Genomic DNA, 22919 nt, shown 5'->3' with positions numbered 1-22919 from the left:
AGTTTGCATAGTAACGATATGAACTCCATCACAATTTTGAACTTCAACTTTTCCAAAATCTTCGTGTCAGCTCGCTTGATTGGCGCTCCGGCTACGACGAAATTCGCTGATACGGATAACTTGTAGGATCGTGCTTACTCGTGAATAACAACAACTCGTAATTTTCTATTACATTTTACGAGTTAAAGAGCAGCAAATTAAAGGGAAAAAGGTCTTTGCCAATCAGTCTGGTTAAAATGGGCTGTGTGGACGAGTTGAGATCAGAAATGGGTTGATAGCACGCAGGAGCAATTCAATTCAATTAATTAATAATTAATTAATTAATTCAATTAATTTAATTATACCACGCTTTACAAATGCGGTAATCGTGGGCGTCATGTTTTGGGGCGTTTTGACTTTTTTTAAAAATTTTTTTATTTTACCGAATTATTCCATGAGTGCGTGTTGGATATGAGATGGTTATAGCCAACTCGGCGCTACGTGCCTCGTTGACCTCGTTGGCTATCTACCATCTCATATCCAACGCACACTGCTGGAATAATTCTTAATCAGTCGATGATAGTTTTGTTGTTTTTCCAAACTGGTCACTTTAAGTCGTGCAGTAATCGAGTTACAACTCGTAATGCCGAAGGTTACTACGGCTTGCATTGAGCTGTCGTCTTTTACAGATGGAGATCCAACACAACTAAAGCATACTTACAGTTTGGACGCACCCCTGATATCTTTTGTCTATCTTTTTTTTCACTTTTCCACTTTTTTATTATAACCTTGTGAGGTTCAAAAACAAAAAGAAATTACATATTCCTAATAACGCCTAACATTAGTAACACCAATTATTTTACATGCCCTGATATTATAATGAAATTAAATAAAAATAAGACTGAATATCATAAATTAAGTTTCTAATTTGAATTTTACGTACGGCTGCCATCTGGCCTGAAAGTTAAGTTCTGTGTTGTTTTTCATAGCTATATATTTCTCAGTTCTAACTTTCATTTTAACAATTTCCTTAAAAGCACTTAGATTAGGAGTTACACCACGTTTCCTACTTATCCAAATATGTAGCTTAACAAGCGTAATAAAGTAATTCAATATTTCTATTTCTGCGTCCAATTTACCTAGTAACACATCTTGTAGCGTGAGGTTCACTCTTTTGCCAGAAACCGAAGACCAAAAGGATGCAAATTGAAATCATTCCAGATTAGGTTTGTGAAAGACACTATAAAATGGATGATTTACAGTTTCCGATTCAATTCCGCAAAATGTACACAGGTTTTTTGGGACAGTCTATCTTGGCTAAGCGGTAATTAGTAAAAGTAATATCGTTCAAAATCTTGAACTGAAAGCTCCTTACAAAGGTTTCAGACGAGATGGATCTCGCATTAAGAAAACTTTTGGAAACAGCTGTGTCGTCCAGGCAAAATTCTCTTTCCACTTAATGAAACCTCTTGAGACTCAAAATAAGCAATTCATAAAAATGTTTACTTCTACTTGTTAACAGATTAAAACGTTTTTCCCCACACTGAAATTCTAAAGAGTTCAATTTGTTGTCATTAAACTCTAAACGTTTCAGATCGCGTGGAATAGCCTTTTCTATCTTAATAACCCTTGATCGCTTTTAAGTTATATCTACGCTTGTAATGGATGAGAGAGCGTCATCGTGGATTCAGAAAGTACAGGAAGCTTGATGTGAATGGATTTCATCTTGGCCTTCTACCAAGGTGGCACTGAGCCAAACACGCGAGGAAAATTATCCTGCATTCCCACATCTGAAAGGCCTGTCTTACAGGCTATGCATATGCTATCATTCACTCACTCAAACCTCTTCAGGCTATGCTATATTCGACGAAAAAATAAATTGTTCCAACTATAAACAGAGAGAGACTCCATTGACCAAAATGGTGACAGCGGAGATGAGGACAAGATCACTGAAGAGCGAAATTGTAAAGGTCGTTCTTATCTCGATGCTGTTTCGCCCTGAAGTGAAAGAAGATTCAATTGAACCATTGAACCATTTCATCTTAGATGCAAATCTCAGTTACCGATAGATCAATCAGGAGTTGAATGAGCGGTATTAACTGATTAAGATATGGGCATACATGAAAAAAAAACTCCAGCTGATAATCCCTAATTTCTAAATACTTATTCGTTGCTTAACCTCAAATACAAGAACTCCCATGCCTGCATGCCCATTGCAGTTTCACTTTATCAGCTATCCGTCCCATTTAGCAAACCCCGCTTTGCAAATCCGAATGAGTCGGTCCTCATCCGGGGTCCACACGATGTCAATCAAGAATGTCCTTGCGACCACAGTATGCTTAAGAAGAATTTCGCGAAAGCCAGATTTAAGATTGTTGAAGAGCTGACGTAACAGACCTTGTTGTAAAAATAAATCTTGTACTCACTGTCTTTTTTTTTTTTCTACTTCACAAAAGGTATTTTAATACCCTTGAAAGTAAATTTAGTATCTCATTATATCTATATACCTCTCCCGTAGGGCCACTAAACAAAGGAATACCCAAAGAAATGTATTAGTAATTACACATGGTAACAATAAAACCACCCTAAGACGGCAAAACAGAGATTTAATAGCACCAATCTAGCCTGGATTTCGTAGTTTTTAGTCAAGTAAGTCAGTCACATATACAATATAATATTCAGTTTCGCTAGAAAATAGATCTGTGGTTCAAATCATTTGAATAAAAGCCAGACATTATTATTTTAATTTTGGGGTCAACATGAGAGTTTCAATCAACACTCCAGCCTGCACTAATTGCTAACATAAATTCCATTCTGTGAAAAGGGAATTTAAATATATATAAAGGAATAAGGAAAATTGCAATTTGGAACAGCAAAGCGTATGACCAGGCTGGATATGCCGCCTTGCAAATGAAAACACAATACGTTTATATATATATTAACTTATCTATTCGTGACAGTGATAAAGAGATTCCTTAAGCTGTGGTTATTGTTAAAAACAGGCGGTGAAGCCTAAAAGGTCATTCGTTGCGGGCAGATAAACTTCACAGATGTAGAGAAAACCAAACTGATATCCGAGAAATGACTATTTAGCTCTAGGTACATTCACATGCATCATTTTTTTTTCGGTTAGCACGGTTTCGGTGGAAAGTCGCGAATCAAAAAAGTTTAACTCCGCGGTCCAGAATTGTTTTACTTCTCAGACACGCTGGACGCAACCTGATCTTTTGAAAATAAGAAAACTCAAAGCGGTAGAACGTGGCATCAACACAGCATGACAGATAAAAACAACCAGCTCAAGTAATTAAACATGCAAAACATTGCATCTCGCATTGACAATTAGCGAGCCTCTTATCGAGCGGTTAGTCCTCAATGAATTCATCACAATATATTAACAATTTCTTGCTTGGATAAAACTACGTTTGGAAATTTTGCCAAAAAAAAAGGTTAAATAACCTCTGTTGAAACAATCACCTGAACACCACGAGAAAGGCCAACGTTTGATATTTTTGTTTATATTATTTTCTGTGATTTTCCTTTTAAAACCACTAGTCGCCGGTGGGGCAGGTGTTTTGGAAAATGTTCTTCAAAGCATCGCTAGTTAAGAATCCAAGCCCAAAGCTTTCCGTTGCTCCTCGTAGTGTGCAATATTTCGTTTCATGATATCCATACATGGTCCTAGAAGCCTCTCAAACGCGTCTACATTCAAACAAGCGCACTTCACTTCGCCGCCATCCGCAAACACAGAGGCAGATCGCGGGTTCTTTGTTACAAGCGCGACTTCGCCAAAGTAGGCTCCTTTCTTTAGGTGTGAGATTTCTTTGCCTGAAACCGTGACGCGAACGGTACCTTGCTCGATAAAATACATACAGTCCGCCTCGTCGTTCTGTCGTATAATACACTGGCCTTCTTCGAAGATCTTTGTTTCCAAAGCGTCGGCTAAATTCATTCTCTCGTACGCCTGTAGCTGTGCTAACATGGGCACGTTCTCCAGAAGCGCCTCGTACATTTGTCGCTTCCTCGCCGCGGCACCGACGACAATTCGCCGAAATGTCGCTTGGTCGAGAGCCCAGATGCTTCCTTGGGATTTAGCTATGATAGTAGCATTTCTAGGGCAGTTGTACATGAGAGCAAGTTCTCCAAAGCTGCCCGCGTCCTTAAAAGTGTGAACTTTCACTTCCTTACCGTCTTTCTCGATGAATACATCGAAGACGCCATTATCTATCACGTAGAAATTATCTCCATCCGCTCCCTGGCGAATAATTTCGTCTTCAGGGCTGACTTTTCTCTCGAACATTGCATCAAGAAGTTCCTTCATCTGCTCCCGGTCACACGACTTGAAAAGCAAAATGTTCTCCACCGATTTCTTCAGGCGCTGTAATTGTTCGTCTGTTTTGGGGTGAACTACAGGTTTCGCACTCGCGTCATTTTCGTTAGGGTTATAAGCTTCCGCCGCAACTGCTCGTCTTCGTCCACGAGCAGGCATTTTCGGCGGCTCTTGCACCTCATCTTTGTCTTCCACGCACTCCTTTTTCTCTGGTTTCGACGCTGTCGATTCTTTTCCTGCTTTGCTGTCCTTCTTCTTTCTTCCTAATCGCAACATGTTGAAGTAATCAGCTGCGAAGTCCACCAAATCGTTTGGATTCTCCTGTATGCACTTGACCACAAATTCCTCGAGTAGATCAGTTAGCCCTGGGGGAATAGAAAACTGAACGGTGGTTTCCATTCTCCGGTATCAATTTACTGCTCGCGTTTTCGACGTTACCTTCGAGTTTACACATCTCTAGTTTGTGCTCGCCTCTAGGCAACGCGCCCAAACCTTACGCGCTGGAGAATCGACACAAGGAATAAGTCTGATCCACCAATAATCGTATGTTCTTTGTTTGAGTGTGACTTCTGTTGAATCCGGCGTGTTTTCTAACAAGCCCGTATTAAATTAAGTGCAAGAAAATCTCCGTCTTCGAGGAGATTTTCGAAAGAAAAGTCTTTTCTATGCGGTTTGAATTTAAACAGCTGTCACTCCTTTTTGGTGGGTTTTATTATTCTCCTTGCATTATAATTTCTCGTAACAGCTGACGTCACCATCTCAAAGAGCGAGAAAAAGCAATAGATGTTATTTCCTCGACCGAATTTTAGCGTACTTATTTCCCCGTGTTATTTGACCTGTCTCATAACGGATCTCATATTTCGGTCGAGTGATTAAGTGATTTAAAAAGTCTTCGCCAAGTGAAACCTAAAGTAAGTATTTCTTTTTCCAAAGGTGAAACACTTCGTAAACAAAACAAGTCCGCCTGTTTCAAGCATTATGCTAATGAGCTGTGGTTTGAGAACTCCAGGTGGCACAGAATACAAAATTAACTGTCAAGCTAATGGTAATTCAACAAGACAATTCTGTGACTGACGGCTCAAAATTTAAGAATATCTCCCAGCGGGAAAAAATAATTCTCTGAACTGAATATCCCGGTTTTCTTAGGTAGGTTGCTACTAACTGTTAGCTAGGAAATAAATTTTCACAAACCAGCCGCGCCGAGACTGATATCAGAGGAAAGATTTCGATCTGGTTTTGTAGATATTGTTAAAATAGCCATAAATTACCAAAGACAACTTGGAAGAAAGTTGTTTTGTCTTGCAAAATGTACTGACAGTATTAAAGAATCGTTTATTACGGAAAAAAGGCAGCGTTCATTGAGAAATTTTTGTTAATGAAAAACGTCCGTGCCATGTCATAGATATCTTCTCCTTGTAGGGATTTTTAATTTATCTGTTTTTCTGGCGTTGTGTAAATCCTAATGATGTACAGTAGAAACGCCGGGAAGGAAAACCCACACGGAATATTTAATGAAGTCATATGAATTAATTTTAAAGTCAAGTGGTACATCCCTCATTGGATCCCAATACAATCTTTAGTAAAAAATACCAAGAACTAGTAAATAAAATATAAAAGGAAGAAAATTTGAAGCATTTTTTTTTTTTTTGTAACACAAGGATAGGATTCAAACTGACACATACAAGGGCTAAATGTTGAAAAGATGCCAGCAGCTGGTATGAAAAAGACATAATTTACAAACAACGCTCAGCACGAACTCGTTCTCCCGATGTCCTCCCACTCCACAAGATGCATTGAAGACTGACAATAAACACAGAAACCTACAGCGAAACACTGAAATTAAAAGTACACGCTTCTACGACAATTTTGCACCCAGCGGCCAAATGCCAAATGCCAAAAAAAAAAAAAAAAAAAAAAATCATTTACGTTCTGTTAAATGTGCTCAGTTGGAAAAGAATAAATTTAAAAAAATAACCTGAATCGGCCGAATGGCTGTGACTTGGCCGCACTTGTCTGTCTTAATCATATGGAAAGCTGTTCTTTCTTTGTTTAAAATATCACATCAAGTTGTTCGTAAATATGACGCGTTAGACTTTCCTCCTAGCTTCTTAAATTTTTAGGTGAAGAGAAACTACTGCTATTAGGAAATTACTTCCCAGGGAGTCCAATTTGTCTTTCGGAGATTCTAACCTTTTCAGAGTAAATTCACTGAGTTTCTGACGCCAGACACACTGAGTGGCGGTGACTTTTAATTAAACAACACAAACTGGTCTTGATGCAAGTTTTCAACCAAATGAGCCTTTCAACACCCAGACGAAGCCTCGCTAAAAAGGGCAGTGAAAATATAATTGACACCGCCGGGACGATTGATCGGCTCCGAGGAGACCACTAAATCATTTTACATGGAGGCCATAGAGAGCATTTTAATTTTCACTTCAACCCTCGAAGACCTTCATGCGACGACAGTAATTTATCACGGAGTGGCCGCGCCTTGTTTATATAATAAAATAAACGAGTAGAAGTCACTGAGCAGATGTTTTGGCGTTTATGTTTTTCGTTTGTTATTATTTCAGACGAAGCGAGGCGAGCTTGAAACAAGCGAACCAACAGTGGTAACGTTATACATGATTATAATGCGTGAGAGTCACTGTTTTTATATTTTACCCTCAATTTTCTTGGCAGTTCTTGTCAAATCCCTTTATCTGACCGACTTGCACATTTTACCTTTTGTTTTACCGACAAGTAATTGGATAATCATACCTCTTTGAACATTTTTTAAGAAATAATCTTCTGGATGAAAATTGTTACCCTTCAAAATGGCACTGTCTTTTAGAATATGGCGTCGGTATATGCAATGAAGGGGAACGCTACTGGGTGAACGAAAAGGAATGTTCTCTACAGCATCACCCAGATTGACTTTTGTGAATTACATGTACATGTAGCTTTCTAAGAATCACCTAAGTCCAATCTGCGAATAAAGAGGTCAATAAAGAGCCCTTAAGTGTCAATAAAAGTGAGCCTGAAGAGTCTTCGGATTAAAAGGAAAGTGAAAATCACTTAGAGATGGCCTTTCAGTAAATAGCCACCACAATAACAAGAGGGTGGGGTGGGGGGAGGGCATGAGGTAAATCAATACCTATTTATGATGGCACTGACCTATTTGGGATGACTGCGGTATTGACAGAGACTTGTTAAAGCTAGTAATCAGATTTCTGTTTCTGTTCTCGGCTTAAGAATCCCGTATCCTTAGATAAACAAGGCAAACTGTTCAAGGCCCTTACTTGTTCGCGTTTCAGATACTATTCTTCTGTCTGGCAATTTTGTAATGTCTGTGACAGAGATAAACTCGAGCTACTGAAAAAAAAAGATGTATAACGATCAGACCTCCCCCTACGAAGAGTTCTTAGAGCGAGGTGTCAATGTTCTTTGTACGATATGCGCATTCGTGCCGGATCAACTGCTTCTCACTTGTGAGATTAATCATGGGTCTGATCTGCCCGGATTCCTTAGACGGGTTGAGATCGACTGTGAAAGATCTACATGCACGGCTCATGCCGCCTTGAGATACACCTACATCTGCATTTGCAATCTGCAAAGGGATTTACCATCACCGAGTTGTAAAGGGAAAACAATAGGGCTTACCGACATTTTGTGATGGTGTGTTTGGTTTTAGTTCTTGCATGCACTTTTCAGTAACTTATCGTTGATTTGCGAGTGGGTCCTGTTGTCTTTGTAAGCTTAAAACAGCTAAAAAACAGGACGGTGTAGGGTTTTTATCTCCATATTCATTGCAGCGTGTAGTGTTTAAGTCTTCGTTCTGTGCAGTGTTTTAAATGAAGTGGAACAATAGAGAATTATTGCTAAATGACAATACTTTTTAAGGTTCTACATTTGTAATCTGCAAAAAGAATTAACCATCACAGTATGCAGAAGAAGTAGATGTTTGACACCTAGAGTTAATACAACAACACACGAGCTTTCTTCGCTTAGATACTCTGTTGTGAAAACTGAAGATGGAATGATTTAAATGAATCCGTGTGAGCTCTGTATGGTTGTAAAGATTTTAAAGATAATGGAAGCTGCCTACTCAACCAAAAATTCCGAAAATTCCGAATGGTGGCAAATGGTACAGAGATTTCCTGGGAACGTTTCCAGAAAACCCGAAAATTGTCGACTTTCCGAAACGCGAAACGTTGAACCGAAAATTCCCGGTACGAAATTTCCGGAAATTTGGGTATAGTTCGCGAAGTAGTCCTCTTTTCTGGAAATTTCCGGAAATGCAAACCGGAATCTTTGGTCGAATGGAAAGCGCACAACATTTGCTTTTATTGTATAAAAGTCAGAGGTATTCCGAGTGGTAACAAATTGATAAAAACGATACGATATCCTCACATGTGAAGATATCATTTTTGACCAATCAGCTAGCAGTATTTTCGCGCGCTGTCAAGCACTTGTGTTCTGCCGAACCGTCGCCCGTCGTCCGCTGAGAGTTTTTGCTTTGGCTTTTTCGCGAGTCAAAGTTAAGTTTAGTTTTATTCTAAAATGGAGACAAGCAGGTTTGTCGAGAACACAGATGACGAACTGAACGAATTCATCGAAGGACGACTAAGAAAACTACGTACGACGTCGAGTTATTCAAGAGGTTCATTCGGATATCAAATCCTGGCTTGCTTGATTCAGCATCTCTTCATGAGCTTTCACCCCAATTTCTGAATGACCTTTCGAAATTCATCTTTGGCGTTAGAAAAAAAAAATGGCTCCGAATATGAACTAACAAGTTTGAGAGGTTTTCTTTTAAGCATCCAGAGTAATGTGAACAAACAAAACTATGCGGCTTCACAATTGTTACTGACGCTGAGTTTAAAACTACAATGGCTACCCTCAAAGCAAAACAAATGGATCTAAAAGCCAAGGGATTTGGAAACACGCCTATGAGATCTGATGGCCTAACAGACGAGGAAATTGAAAAACCGTATGCTTCCAAACGCCTGAGGATTGAAAGCCCTCAATCCGTTATAAACACTTTGTGGCTAAATTCGACCATACATTTTGGTCTTCGCGGCGGCAAAGAACAGAGAAAGTTGTGCTGGGGAGATGTCAAACTCAAGCAAACGCCCGACGGAAAAGAGTATTTAGAATACTCGGTTGAGAGACAGACTAAAACTAGAACTGGATCTGACCCCAGAGATTCGCGGAAGATTAAGCCAAGAAGGTACTCAGCTCCCGATCTACCACTGAGCTGAGAGAGATCCAGTTCGTGTTTCTAAATTTTATGCAAGCAAGCGCCCGGAAAGCATGAAGACGGATGATTTCCCATTTTACTTGGCGGTGAATAATATTCAGCCATCCAGCCTATCAGTAAAATCCTGGCATAAAGTACAACCCATCGGGGTAAACAAGCTCAACAGTATCAAGTGCTAAAAGACATGGTAAACGAGGCTCGTCTTGGACTAGAAAATAAGCGATTGACAAACCATAGTGCTTGTAAACACCTCGTACAGAAGTTAAATGACAACGAAATACCTCCAACACAAATCATGCAGGTCACAGGACACCGGAATGTTAATTCCGTAAACAACTATTCATCCTTGCCGGACAAACAAAAAGAAAAAATATCCGGTATTTTGTCGTTCAGAGGCCAGAATGACAATCAATTGCAAGAACCACGCGCATCCATATCAGTGTATTCGTAGCCCTGAAGGACTTCGGATGCCTCTATCAGGGCTTGGTTCATTAATAAGCGGAACAATTGATGGAGGAACATTCAACATAAATGTGAATTTGAAGCAGAAAAACCTCTCCTGGTAAACGTGATTTCGAGCACATTTGAAAGTAGTAAGAAATGGAAGGGTGTAAGGGTAGTTGAAAGCAGCGACGAAAGCCAGGAGTAAGCTTAAAGAACGGTATGTTACTTGCTACTGTTTGCCAAATTTCTAACTATCTTTATGCCTTTAGTGACGACCATTTTCTATTTATACAGATTTTATTTCAGTCTTTTCGCTTAAGTCTTTCTTTGTATTGAAATAACTTGGCCTTGTTTACGATTCATACAAATAAACAACTGACTGAAAGCTTGTGTAGTCAATTTTGAAATAAAAACTAAATCATCTTTTGTTGTATTGTGAGGATTTTATATAATAAAAAGAAAACTACATGTCTGCTTGGAGACACGAAATTTTTCTTCGTGTTTGAAAAATATTTTTCAACACTCGAAGAGAAATTTCGTATCTCCGCGCAGCCATGCAATATCCTCTATTTAAGATTTTCAGAATTCTTGTTGTTAATATTGTGAATTAGTATCACTCAACTAGTGGACTAATACAATCCTGCATTTTAATTGGCTACGCTCCTAGAGGACTATTAGTAATAGTCCTTGGTAGCGAAATTGGCGCAAACAAGCGTGACGCTTTCTTTCGTTTTATTCCCAAATAAATATTTCTTCAACTTGCATTTGCTAACTTTATTATTGCCTTTTTTTGTCCAAGTTGGGTGATACTACAACAATTAGACCCTTCGCCCTCAAGGGCCACGGGTCTAATTGTTAATTAGTCTTATTGTAGTGTAAGTAGTAACTTAGATTTATCCTATTGTTAATCAGTATTATTGAAATGTAATTAGTGACTCAGCTTTGCCTTACTCATTTATCTATTTATTTTACTTTGTTCCGAGATATTAGCTACAATTACTACAACTACTCACTAATTACGTTATTTCCAGGCTATAAGGTTTTTGACACTTTAATAAAGTTCTCATTCATTCATTCATTCATTCATTCATTCATTCATAGCACAACTGCTGTTATGCTACTCTAAAATCCGAATGAAAGTATAGATATGTATTCATGTATGTGTTTACATTTGTGATGTCCTACATGAAACAAAACAAAATGCAAACAAACTCTCGAGAGTGCGCAGTACGGACTGGAAATTATCTTTAACGCAAAAATACCATTCCCTACCATCATTGAATTGTCCTCAACATTTCGGTTAGAAGTACAGTAAAAACCCGCATAAAAGAACAAGTGGATTCGTTAAGAACGCTCAGGCTGAAATTTGGTCAAAAACGTAAGAACACATTCAGCCTGCAAGATGAAAATTGTTCTTATATATATACAAAAAAATGGTTGCCAGTTAGATTAGTATAACCTACTAGGGAACAGTACTTTGTACTAAGTAGATCGATGTATGTGCTATCCATTAATTAATTAAAATGTTGTGCTTGCACATTGATTTCATCTGTTGATAGTCTATGCAGTATTTAATTTTTAGAAACAATTTTAAGAACACCTTAAGAACATTTTCAGGCTGATTTTGCAGAAACCACCCGATATATAAGAACAAAATCAGCCTGAACCCCCCAAACATGTATCCTTTTATGCGGGTTTTTACTGTAATATAAATGTTGCTAGAACAAATGAGAGAAAATTCACAAAAAAAATGCCAAAGAAATCTTTTATTGCTCAGAAAAATGGATACTTCTTAAGATTTACGAATGTAGAAAATTGTCATTGTTGCTACAGTAGTTTCTTTGGCAAATATATCTTTTAACTGACTCTTTAGTGCTATACTGACTTCCTCTTGGTCGCATAGCTAGGTTTGAAATCTGAACTATTTTGTTTGGTAAACTTTAGTAAGAGTTTCAGAAACTACGATAATCTCGCGGTTATCTAAACGAAGATAGGTTGTCCTTCCTAGGTAAATTTGTAAGACAACTTTTAAACTCCAGAAGAGCTGAGGGGAAGAGGTATGAAAACTTCACTACCGTACTTCAATCAATTAATCTTTATTTATAGAGTGTAAACACCTAATAGCTACAAACCGTCGAAACCGAAGTTAAAAAAAGTTACATGCTTTAACGTTTTTGTCCCCGTTACAAAAAGGAAAAATTGTAATATGCGAATTTTCTTTTACGATAAATGCCTTTTAAAAGTAATTATTTTCCGCATGAAGGTTTCGTTTCTGAGACAACCTGCTACCAGGTTCTCGTGTTCGGCCGGGGGCGCGAGCGGTGAAGTCGCGAAAGGCATGCATGGACTTCTTCGAAAAACAAATTTCTCACTCCTTACTATATCTGACGCAAGATTCTTATACTTGAAAGTCATTCAGAGTTTTCAACAAGTAAAACATGCAATTTCCTGACAGTGACTTGATTTTTTTTTCCATTGACGAGTGTGTTTGTTCAGAGTAGTTGTTTATAATTCACTAGTGCGTTATTGACGTGTTCCCTGCCTTCAATTTTATTGGAACTTTAAAATTTTCAGGGCGAAGGCAAGGGGATATATATTTTTAGGAATTTGACGAACCATCCCAGGACCCTTAGGTTTGGTGTCAACACTCCGAAATTCTATCACAATTGCGGAATGATTGATAGATTGATTGACTGATGAATGATTTAGGACACGCAACAGTGTTGATTCCCCTGCTGGAAGACCTCTTTTCGATAATGAAGATGAACCACTGGAAATATAGAGTTGTGTGATTCACACAGTTTCGTTTAGTCAATAGCAGTCGTTTTTACTTTCTCACATGGCTGATTTACAATTGGTAGCTGGTTTACAATTGGGATGGGATCATTACATATAAATCATACAGTTCACCAGGCTAAAATAGTGCGTTTAACGCTGCCGGTAAACTTTGTCCTCCTAGCCTCTATCCATGCAGGACTGTAAATACCAATGTTAACGTTAACTGGCTCTAATCTGATATACAGGTTAAAGTTGAAGATCAAGGAAATCATGGTCAACAAGGCATAAATGCGCTCAGTCACACTGACTCTGAGGATTCTCACCGCAGGTTAGTTTATTTTTGTATTTCTGTGAAAAGAATAATAGCATTAGCCTGCGTAGCTGGCGGAATTCGTAATTAGTGGTTTTGGTGGCTCTCCGCCATTTTCTCAAACGTTCAGATCCCACGAGAGAATTCGTGAGTGGCGAAGCTACAAGTTAAATTCAATTCAACTTCGCCACTCTGCTTTGCTGCCAAAACAGAAGCACTCGTCAAACATTGGGAGTTAATCCAAAAACATTCTGTAGGATTTAGAATTTGTTTACTGGTTTCGCCCATATTAGATACAAAAGCATATAAACACATGATCCACTAGCCCGTAGCAGAGCTCAGCGACACGCGAGTAACACTTCCACGAGTGAGCAGACATTCGCGTGCGTGACTTTTCGCCCGCCCACCTGATTAAAGCGAGCGTTAATCTCGTACTCAGATCTCCCTCTGTCTGACGCTTGGCAGTGGGATATCTGGATTCGAGACACGATTGTTTAAAAACAAGCGAGTCTGCTCATTCTCGTCCCCATAGCCCTTCTCGCTTCCCCGCCGGTTAAGAGGAGCGAAAAGGACTATGGGGACAAGAATGGCATCTGCTATGCAGGCTAATGGTTCACGGTCTTCAGGTTCAAGCAAATAATATTGAGTGTTACGCATTGATCTCTCTTTGAAGGTATGCTGGAGATTTCTCCAATGGAGACAGACGAACACCAGTATTTAAATGGTGTTCGTCGCCATTAGCATCTGAAGGGGCCGTCCTCTTACTTATACGCCCTTGCGACGAAAACTTAGTTACCACGGACACTCCGAGGAACATTGCCCAAAACTGCACATTCATGGTCAAGAAGATGTAAAATGTGACGCTCTATGTTCTTGGCGAAACAATGGAATAAAGAATCGTAGGTACGAAATGAATGAGGACGGGTACCCGGAATTGCTTGACGAAGGAGAAGCAAGGGAAGCAACAGACACATATACCCTTAAACGAGTGTACTACAAAAATAAGGCGGCTACTGACCTAAAAAATTCATGATATCTTTGAAAAGTGACGTCAATCCGGCACTTTTCTACCAACAATTAGTGAATTTTGCGTGTGTTCTAATGCTAATGCTGCGATTTTGATTACCTGAGCTTCACGTGTGCTATCAACAGTCAGAATAGGAGCAAGTGAAGGGCTAGAAATGCGTGAAGATTAGATGCTACTCTGAGAGAAATGGAGAGAAATAATTGGAAATCGTTTAACTGTGGATAATGTATTGGGAATTCTACTAAAACAGTTAAATTATTTGCTCTCAGTTTCTATCCCGACAAAATAAATGTGAAATACAACACGTTGCTTTAAACATAGTCAAAGAGAGAGGGGGTGTGTGCTGGTGCTTTATTTGTTGTTTAGGGCATAGTTTTCGTTATCAGTTCCATATATTTCTGCAGAATACTTAGCCTGCGAACGCAGACGTATTTCCAGCTGTCGCTTGTCTCCGCCGAAAATAACGTCTGCGAACCCGTGACAGGAAACAACTTCTGTGCCAATAATAAAGTGTATTATCGTTTGTCTCACGATCTAGTCACTTGAGATGTAGATCGCGACGTTTCGACTGCTTACTGCTAGTCTTCTTTAGGCGATAAGGTCGACTGATTGCACGGTATCATTTATATCACAAAGGTCAGCTGTGATTGGTGCATTTCGATCCTCCTATTGTTCCATTTTTCCGGCGAGTAGCTGTTCACTCAGTGGTCCGCTGTTGTACCGTTCTCCTGTTGTTGTGTTTCTTGATCGTGGATATCCATACTTCAGTAATTTCAATTCTACTATCCCTGTTGATGTTATTAGGGTGAAGTCTTATGTGAATAGCTTCCTTGACCCTACGTGTGTACCAGTGAGGATCTCGATCAATAAACTTGACCTCATTCCAGATAGGATAGTGGCCGATCTCGTGGGTGTGTTCAGAAACGGCGGAGGTCTGGGTACGGGCGAGTCGTTTATCCCTGTCGTGTTCTTTGATCCTCTCCTGCATAGATCTCCCTGTTTCCCCGATGTAGACTTTGCCGCACTCACAGGGAATCCTGTAGACAACACCATCTTGTTTAGCCGGGTTGACGGTGTCCTTTGGTCGCACTAAGTGTGACCGAAGTGTCGTGTCGGACTTGAAGACGGTGCGAATGCCTTGTTGTTCTAGGCAGCGGCGGAGAGACTCCGAAACGCCTTGGACATAAGGTAAAACGGCGGTGGATTTAAATTCCGCGACAGGCTCTCTTCTTGGGGTTGTTCGTGCCTTTGTGATCTTCTGTACAAAAGAGGAAACAAGTACAGATGACAGATGTTTCTTCTCTCCAGCGATTACTGATGGTTTGGTCACGAGACGTTTAGCCCAACGTACCGATCGAGGGCGCCGTACAAGCCGCGCTACAAAAAATGGAGAACGACGCGGGCCTAGCTGACCGCACGAGACTTACACCAGTTCAAATCGCGGACCTCTTGGATTTCGTATTAAGATCTACGTCCTTCCAGTACAACGGATCGATTTACGAACAACGAGACGGCTCAGCCATGGGGAGCCCTGTATCCGCGGTTATTGCTAATCTCTACATGGAGATATTTGAAGAACAAGCAATAGAGTCCGCACCTTGCAAGCCTAAGATCTGGAAACGCTACGTAGATGATACTTTCACCATCCTGGATCGGGATAGAGTTGATGTCTTCCTGCAGCACCTGAACAGTCAACAACCATCAATCCGTTTCACCATGGAGATCGAGAACAACAGCAAGATCGCCTTTCTCGACACGTCAGTTTACAGAGGACCTGATGGCCGCCTTACCACCCTCGACTACAGGAAACCAACACATACTGATCAGTACCTAGCGTATGATTCACACCACCCTCAGTCAGTAAAGCGCGGTATTGTGAAGTGTCTGTACGACCGGGCTAAACGTCTCGTCACCAAACCATCAGTAATCGCTGGAGAGAAGAAACATCTGTCATCTGTACTTGTTTCCTCTTTTGTACAGAAGATCACAAAGGCACGAACAACCCCAAGAAGAGAGCCTGTCGCGGAATTTAAATCCACCGCCGTTTTACCTTATGTCCAAGGCGTTTCGGAGTCTCTCCGCCGCTGCCTAGAACAACAAGGCATTCGCACCGTCTTTAAGTCCGACAGACACTTCGGTCACACTTAGTGCGACCAAAGGACACCGTCAACCCGGCTAAACAAGATGGTGTTGTCTACAGGATTCCCTGTGAGTGCGGCAAAGTCTACATCGGGGAAACGGGGAGATCTATGCAGGAGAGGATCAAAGAACACGACAGGGATATACGACTCGCCCGTACCCAGACCTCCGCCGTTTCTGAACACGCCCACGAGACCGGCCACTATCCTATCTGGAATGAGGTCAAGTTTACTGATCGAGATCCTCACTGGTACACACGTAGGGTCAAGGAAGCTATTCACATAAGACTTCACCCTAATAATATCAACAGGGATAGTAGAATTGAAACTCCTGAAGCATGTATACCCACGATCAAGAAACACAACAACAGGAGAACGGTACAACAGCGGACCACTGAGGGAACAGCTACTCGCCGGAAAAATGGAACAATAGGAGGATCGAAATGCACCAATCACAGCCGACCTTTGTGATATAAATGATACCGTGCAATCAGTCGACCTTATCGCCTAAAGAAGACTAGCAGTAAGCAGTCGAAACGTCGCGATCTACATCTCAAGTGACTACATCGTGACACAAACGATAATACACTTTATTATTGCATCTACCACGATGAATAACAACCTTTTCCTCGACAACTTCTGTGACGTAATGACTTTTGTTCCTTCTTGGCCAATCAGATTCCATCATAGAATGAAACTCGAGTGCTCCTCGCAGCGAATACCTCACGCAGTAGTTCTGGGGCTACTTGAGCTAAACTGTGATTAGCTCAAAATTCCTACGTCACAAAAATTAGGGACCTTTAGATACGAAGACGGGAAGGCCAGGACGGGAACGGCAGTGGACGCGGGAAACTGTCGCGGATCCCGTCGTTTCGCCAAAAACAAAATGCTTAAGATGTGTATTTTCGCAAAGGACGGCGACGTTAATAGTTCAAACTTCCTTTAGACTATAAAAAAGATGGTAGAAATGTTATCCTATTAAGCTTAAACCATAGTGAACAGCGATGCTGAATTTATTTTTCTTTATAAGCGAAGCACACATCTGTCAATATTTTAATAGAGAAAACCGAATTTCCGTATGAAAAAATTAAACGAACAAACTGATCGACCTGCTTCAGATGGCTTTTTACCACCGAAGCGTTTGAGAATTCTGTCGCCGAAGAATCCTGACTTTTGGTGAACATTTAAATTTCCATCTGTAATTGTAACAAGCATTATGAAAATAAAACAAACGTTGCATCAAGTTCCGGGTAGTATAAAAAACAACAACTAAACATCAGTTTGAAAATGTATCTTCTATTTGCTCGATTGATGCTCCATGGCATTCATTCTTACATTTTATCGACTGTACTTACACTGATGTATCCTCAACGCATACAGTTTGTACTGAGCTTGCACACTCGTGAGAGCGACTGAACAGTGACTGAAACACAAACGAACAGACGAGGAATGTTTTTATTCACATTTTCGTATGTCAGCGTAGAATTATACACTACAAACACGAAAAATGCGAACCTTATAAAAATTCCTATCAATATAACTGAAAATAAAGTCGATTGGAACATTTAGCGGGGCAAAACAAGAGCAAAATACTCATGTTTTCGATACGACGGCTAGTCGGGTGAAATGACGTCCTCGACGAGACGAGGACCGCAGAGAGATTAGTCGAAAGTTCTCGTGCGCATGCCCGGTTGAGTAAATTTACTTCCGGTAGCCGTCCTAGCTCGTCCCGTCCTGGTATCTTAAGGTGCCTATTAGGGAACTTAAGCACGCCCGTTTTTGAGACGCGGACGGCAACCGGAAGAGAAGATTTCGCATGCTAGGACGGTATTGTCTCCCAGTTTTTTTATACTACTCATCTCTAATGAAGAAAAGATACTTAGCAATGTAAATATGGTTGTGTGAGGACAAGTTAAAAGTGAAAGTAGCCCACTTCCGGCTACCGTCCGCGTCTCAAAAACGCGCGTGCTTAAGTTCCCTATTGTTAGAGGAAAGCGACGGCTGTCTGATCTCAAGGAAGATGAATCGGAAGAAATTTATGATCTTGAAGAAGATCGTTCAGGACGGCGAATTTTTGATATCAAAAGCCTTGTTTCGGCGATTGAGCAAGCTGCGGTTTGCAAAAGCTGCAAAGAAGGCTCTCTGCTTCTTCACGAGGATGGAAGAATGGGATTGGCATCCCAGATGACCTTCAAATACGTTGAATGTGGCGAAGAAACCTCCCTTAGTACTGATTGCAAGACTGGACGGTTTTTCCCAGTAAATAGGAATGCTGTTTTTGTTTCCAAGTTAATTTGACGAGGTTATGTAGCATTGTCAAAGATATGCAGTACTTTGGACATCCCTGGGCCCATGGCCAAAAGAAGTTACGAGAAGCATTCAAAACATATCAAGGATGCGGCTATTTTGGAAGCTAAGGAGAGCATGAGTGCAGCTGTGAAGGAGATAAGGGAGATAAACAATTGTGAAGAAGATGACCTGGCTGACATTGCCATCACACAACAAAAAAAGCCTTTTTTGGATTGAGTGAAACACACTCATTTTTCTGAGTAAAAGGGTTATTTTACTCGAAATAACGAGATAAGTTACTCACGATTTGAGTACTATTTAATGCACAAAATAGTGAGTAGAAAACACTCTTCATTTTGAGTAAAAATTATGAAGAGTATTTTTACTCAAAGGTTAAGTGCACACCACTCACGCATGGGTAATGGATAGCAACAATTAAGTTTAGTCAAAACGGTAGAGTGGAGTAAGCTGTCTTCTTGCCTGAACCAGTGCTCCTTCTTCTGGAGTTAGGCTGAGGAAGTGGCTGACACTTTCCACTATTAAGACGGTGGAATTGCTTTGTTGATGAGGACCAACAGACACAGTCTTAGTTATTGCACGCACACAGTGATAATTTTTGTACGTATACCAATGTCAGGACTGGTATAAGCAGATGTATTAAAACCTCGGTTATCCCGTGTGTATAAGAAATGCACTTTCAGAGAGTAAGAAGTGGACATGGTTTATTCAGTTTCTATAGCTGTATAGTGTAATCAAAGCTATTAAAAGGGCTCAAACTAACAATATTCTAAGTGACAAAGCGTGGGGGTGCAGTGTGGCCTAATGGCTATTGCAATAAAATCCTGATCAAGCAGTCTGTAATCGAGCCCTCGTTGGGGCACTGCGTAGTGTTCTTGGGCAAGACATTTTACTCTCACACTGCCTTTCTTTCCCCGGATGTATAAATCGACATCAATGAATTTACTGCTGGGCATTTTGGGGATGGGCGTGTAACCCTGCAAAAGACAGCAGGCCTTCAAGGGCTATTAAAAACATTTCTTAATGTCAATTATAAATTACCAGTGCAACATCACATCAAGATTTTGTTGTTTAATACAGTACTAACAAGTTTTCTTGAAACAATCACTTTAATTTAGCACAATAAAGGAGGCATTCTAATAGAGAGTGACACTTGAAATGTTGACCTAATGGTTAGCAGAGAAGATCATCCTTTGAAACATTTGAAAAAGAAAACTTGTAAGTGTTATTTTCTACTTCTGTCACTAATTGCAGCAGTCGACTTTATATTTTAGGGCAATAAAGTCATTACTGGTATAGCGTCCAAAACCCTTGCACTTCCCAAGAGGATGAAAATCAACAAGCTCTGCTTGCTTCACACACGACACCTCATTTCTTGACACAACTTTGACGGCATTCAAATGAGTGACGTATTCAAGGACTCTTAAAGTTGTATATTGCAAAATTACTTTATGTCCATCTAAAATTATAACTTCCTTTACTTCTCCAAAAATTGGAATGCCACACCAAATGCGAACAATAATAACAAAGCCCCTGCAATATTTAGTATCATACTTTGACCCACGTGGTTCTGCCAAAAATAAAAGAAATACAAATAGTGTAAATTATTAACAAACATACTTAATATATGCACCAGGGGCAGGCCACATAAATGAAATAATAACATAAATGACCTCTCAATTCTCAACTAAAAACTGTATAAAAAGCTACATAAAAGCCCCTCCTCTTTAGGCTTCCGTAAGTCCCCTTCCCGCACCTCCCCCTTCCTGGCAATTTCTGAGCAACTAGATACAAGGTAACTTTACCCTTCAGTTATCAATTTAGTCGCCATATTAAGTTTAATTATTGCCATTTTGACAAAATATGTTGATGGTACTAACAAAAAATAAACTCCCTTTGTTTTATACCATCATAACTGCTGATGTAATTTGAAATGACTCCACTTCAAAATGTCTTAAGGCAGTTGCAAACGAGGTCACACTGTAGTAGACACATTGTTGCTCATGTTTCTTTAATTAGTAATGCTGCGCAAGGAGTTTGTAGCCTTATCATGCCATGCAGTTCTGAGCTCACTAAATAAAATATTGATAAGCTTATTTTCATAATGCAGAAGTACGAGTATTACTACAATACATGTATGAACCTGAGTTATACTCTTCACAGTCATGCATACATGTTCACATTTGTTGAACAAGCAAATTACTGTATGAACAATTAGAATTGTTGAAACAATGAAATATTTCTATTTTTCAACAAGAAAGTTTCAGACATGTTAGAAATGTTATAGATCAAATGTGAGCTATGGATATGAAGTAGGGACATGTGAGTATTCAATGTAATGTCGCTCAATAGGTACCTGGAAGATGTTATCGTAAAATGATATATTTTCCCAAAGAATTTACATGTAGGTTCAAATGCATCGATGAAAATAAAGAGTTGCTTTTTAAGTTTTGCAGTACCTGGTCCAACTTCCAGTGACATTCGTAAGAAATTTCCCGTAGAAGACTGGAGCAAATATGCCTGGAGTGCTTGATGGCGCCTTGCCAAAGATTAATTAATATTTTTAAAGTTATTAATTCTCTCCACTAGCCTTTCAAAGTAATTGTGCTTTGCCTCAAATCGCATGGCCCAATTCCTCACTAATGGTCCTCTTCTGCAAATTAAAATATTGTTCAAGCAGCCACTTATTTGTGTTGTAATTGCTATTAATTCGTTATGATAATTATTTTGTGTAGACATATATCACGAAACTATGTTTCCATTCCTAAGGACAATGCAACTTTCTAACTTACCAGTAACCTTAACATAACCTTTTATGAAATACATGTTATTTTTATCAATATTACTCTCATTGAGACCAGCTGAATTTTAAACCAAAAGCTACTTTTATTCCTACACTGTATGACGTAACTGTATATTTCAACAATCGACCTAATAATCCTAATTTGAACTATCTTAATTTATTGCTAATTAGTTACAAAATATTTCACTTGTTTTTTTCTGCATCAATTGTTAATCTGTATATTCTTACCTCCCAATTTGCCTTGGATAGTGGACCATATAGTGCTGCTTTGGGATCATTCTTCTTTCATGAAGTTCACTGAATTCAGCGAGGTAATCTTCAGTAAGAACTGCAAGATATGCTGCGAACTAACACTTGTTCTTGGAGCAAAAACAATCTCTTCCACTTTAAGTAACCTGAGAAAGTTTTCCCAGTGTTTATCATCAGCAGGAATAAGGTCCCCAGTAAGGAGAGGAAGCATTCGTGCGAAGCACCACATCTGCGAGGCTAATTAAAACAAGCACAAGAGGGATACTTACTAAATTATTTTCTCATGGGTTTGCGCAGTGAGATTCCCTCACTTTTTATGTATTTTGATGTCGTCAATTAACAATCAAAGTTTGTTCAAACACTCACTATGAAAATTAATGCCACAGACAAAATCACACAGACATTGTATGTACACATGTAAGACCTTTAACACGTATTGCCTCTTTCCAGAAAATATCCAAAATCCTCCCTCACCACACAGTCAGGATTTGATATTCCTGGGGATGGGTGGGTGGTTCTTGAAGGCCAAAAATTTTAGAAAATGTATGATGCTCAATTGGGATTATTCCAGAGGGGTGGGGGTCTTAAAATCCCTTCCATGGGGGAGGTATGGATAATTTATGGAACTACACATTTGTTTAACAAATTGATGTCAGTTTTTCATGCGTCTGTCCTGCTATTGATCATGAATTTCATCATAACATAGTCAAAGTAGCTGTGGATCCACGAGGCGATAGCAAAGTGGATCCTCAGACTACTTTGACAATGTTATGACGAAATTCATTGTCAATAACAGGTCAGACGCATTAAAAACTGACATCAATTTGTTTTTTACGATAAAAAATTGTCAAATTGTCCGCTCTCCCCCATTGAAACATCGCACAAATTATAAATTCATGTGTCTGTCCACTTATTGACGATAAAAAATAGCCAATGAGCATGCGAGAATTTCTGCAGTTATCGTAAAAATAATAATTGATCAAATAAATTCTAAAAGCTATTTTTTTGTTTCTTTGTCAGTCTGATTCAGAAAAGAAACCTTAAAAGAAAACAAGTGCAACAAAATTGGCAAGGTAGCCTTAAACATACCTGACTGACTTAAACTGGGAGAATCAGAAGATAAGGCCTGCTGCGTTATAGCACTTGGCTTATTGCATGCATCAACTATAGGATAACTGAAAGCAGCCATTCTTCTGTTGAGGATGTCAAGTGTGAAGTACTTTTCCACTGAAATAAACTTTTGCAGCAACAACTTAATCTCAAGGGGCAGCACCCCTTCAAGTTGGTCGTGCATGACATCAAGGTCAAGTCTATC

The 22919-nt window shown here is 39.6% G+C and overlaps 1 protein-coding gene and 1 pseudogene across 1 annotated transcript; both read right to left on the bottom strand.

Moving 5' to 3' along the window:
* Positions 1-714: 714 nt before the first annotated feature.
* Positions 715-5003, bottom strand: LOC145463138 (cAMP-dependent protein kinase type II regulatory subunit pseudogene; annotated as a pseudogene).
* A 15782-nt stretch (positions 5004-20785) lies between these two features.
* On the bottom strand, positions 20786-22898 carry LOC145462649 (uncharacterized). The gene is made up of 3 exons (XM_081446229.1): positions 22694-22898; positions 21584-21841; positions 20786-21205 (listed from the first exon to the last, which is right to left on the bottom strand). Exons 1-2 carry the CDS (start codon positions 22896-22898, stop codon positions 21630-21632), a joined length of 417 nt encoding a protein of 138 aa, XP_081302355.1. The 3' UTR covers positions 20786-21205; positions 21584-21629.
* Between the last annotated feature and the right edge of the window lie 21 nt (positions 22899-22919).

The sequence above is a fragment of the Orbicella franksi genome, chromosome 12, assembly GCF_964199315.1.
Source record: "Orbicella franksi chromosome 12, jaOrbFran1.1, whole genome shotgun sequence".
Taxonomy (NCBI): domain Eukaryota; kingdom Metazoa; phylum Cnidaria; class Anthozoa; order Scleractinia; family Merulinidae; genus Orbicella; species Orbicella franksi.
The sequence above is the reverse complement of the archived record's forward strand: the minus strand, read 5'-3'. Positions and strand labels throughout refer to the sequence as shown.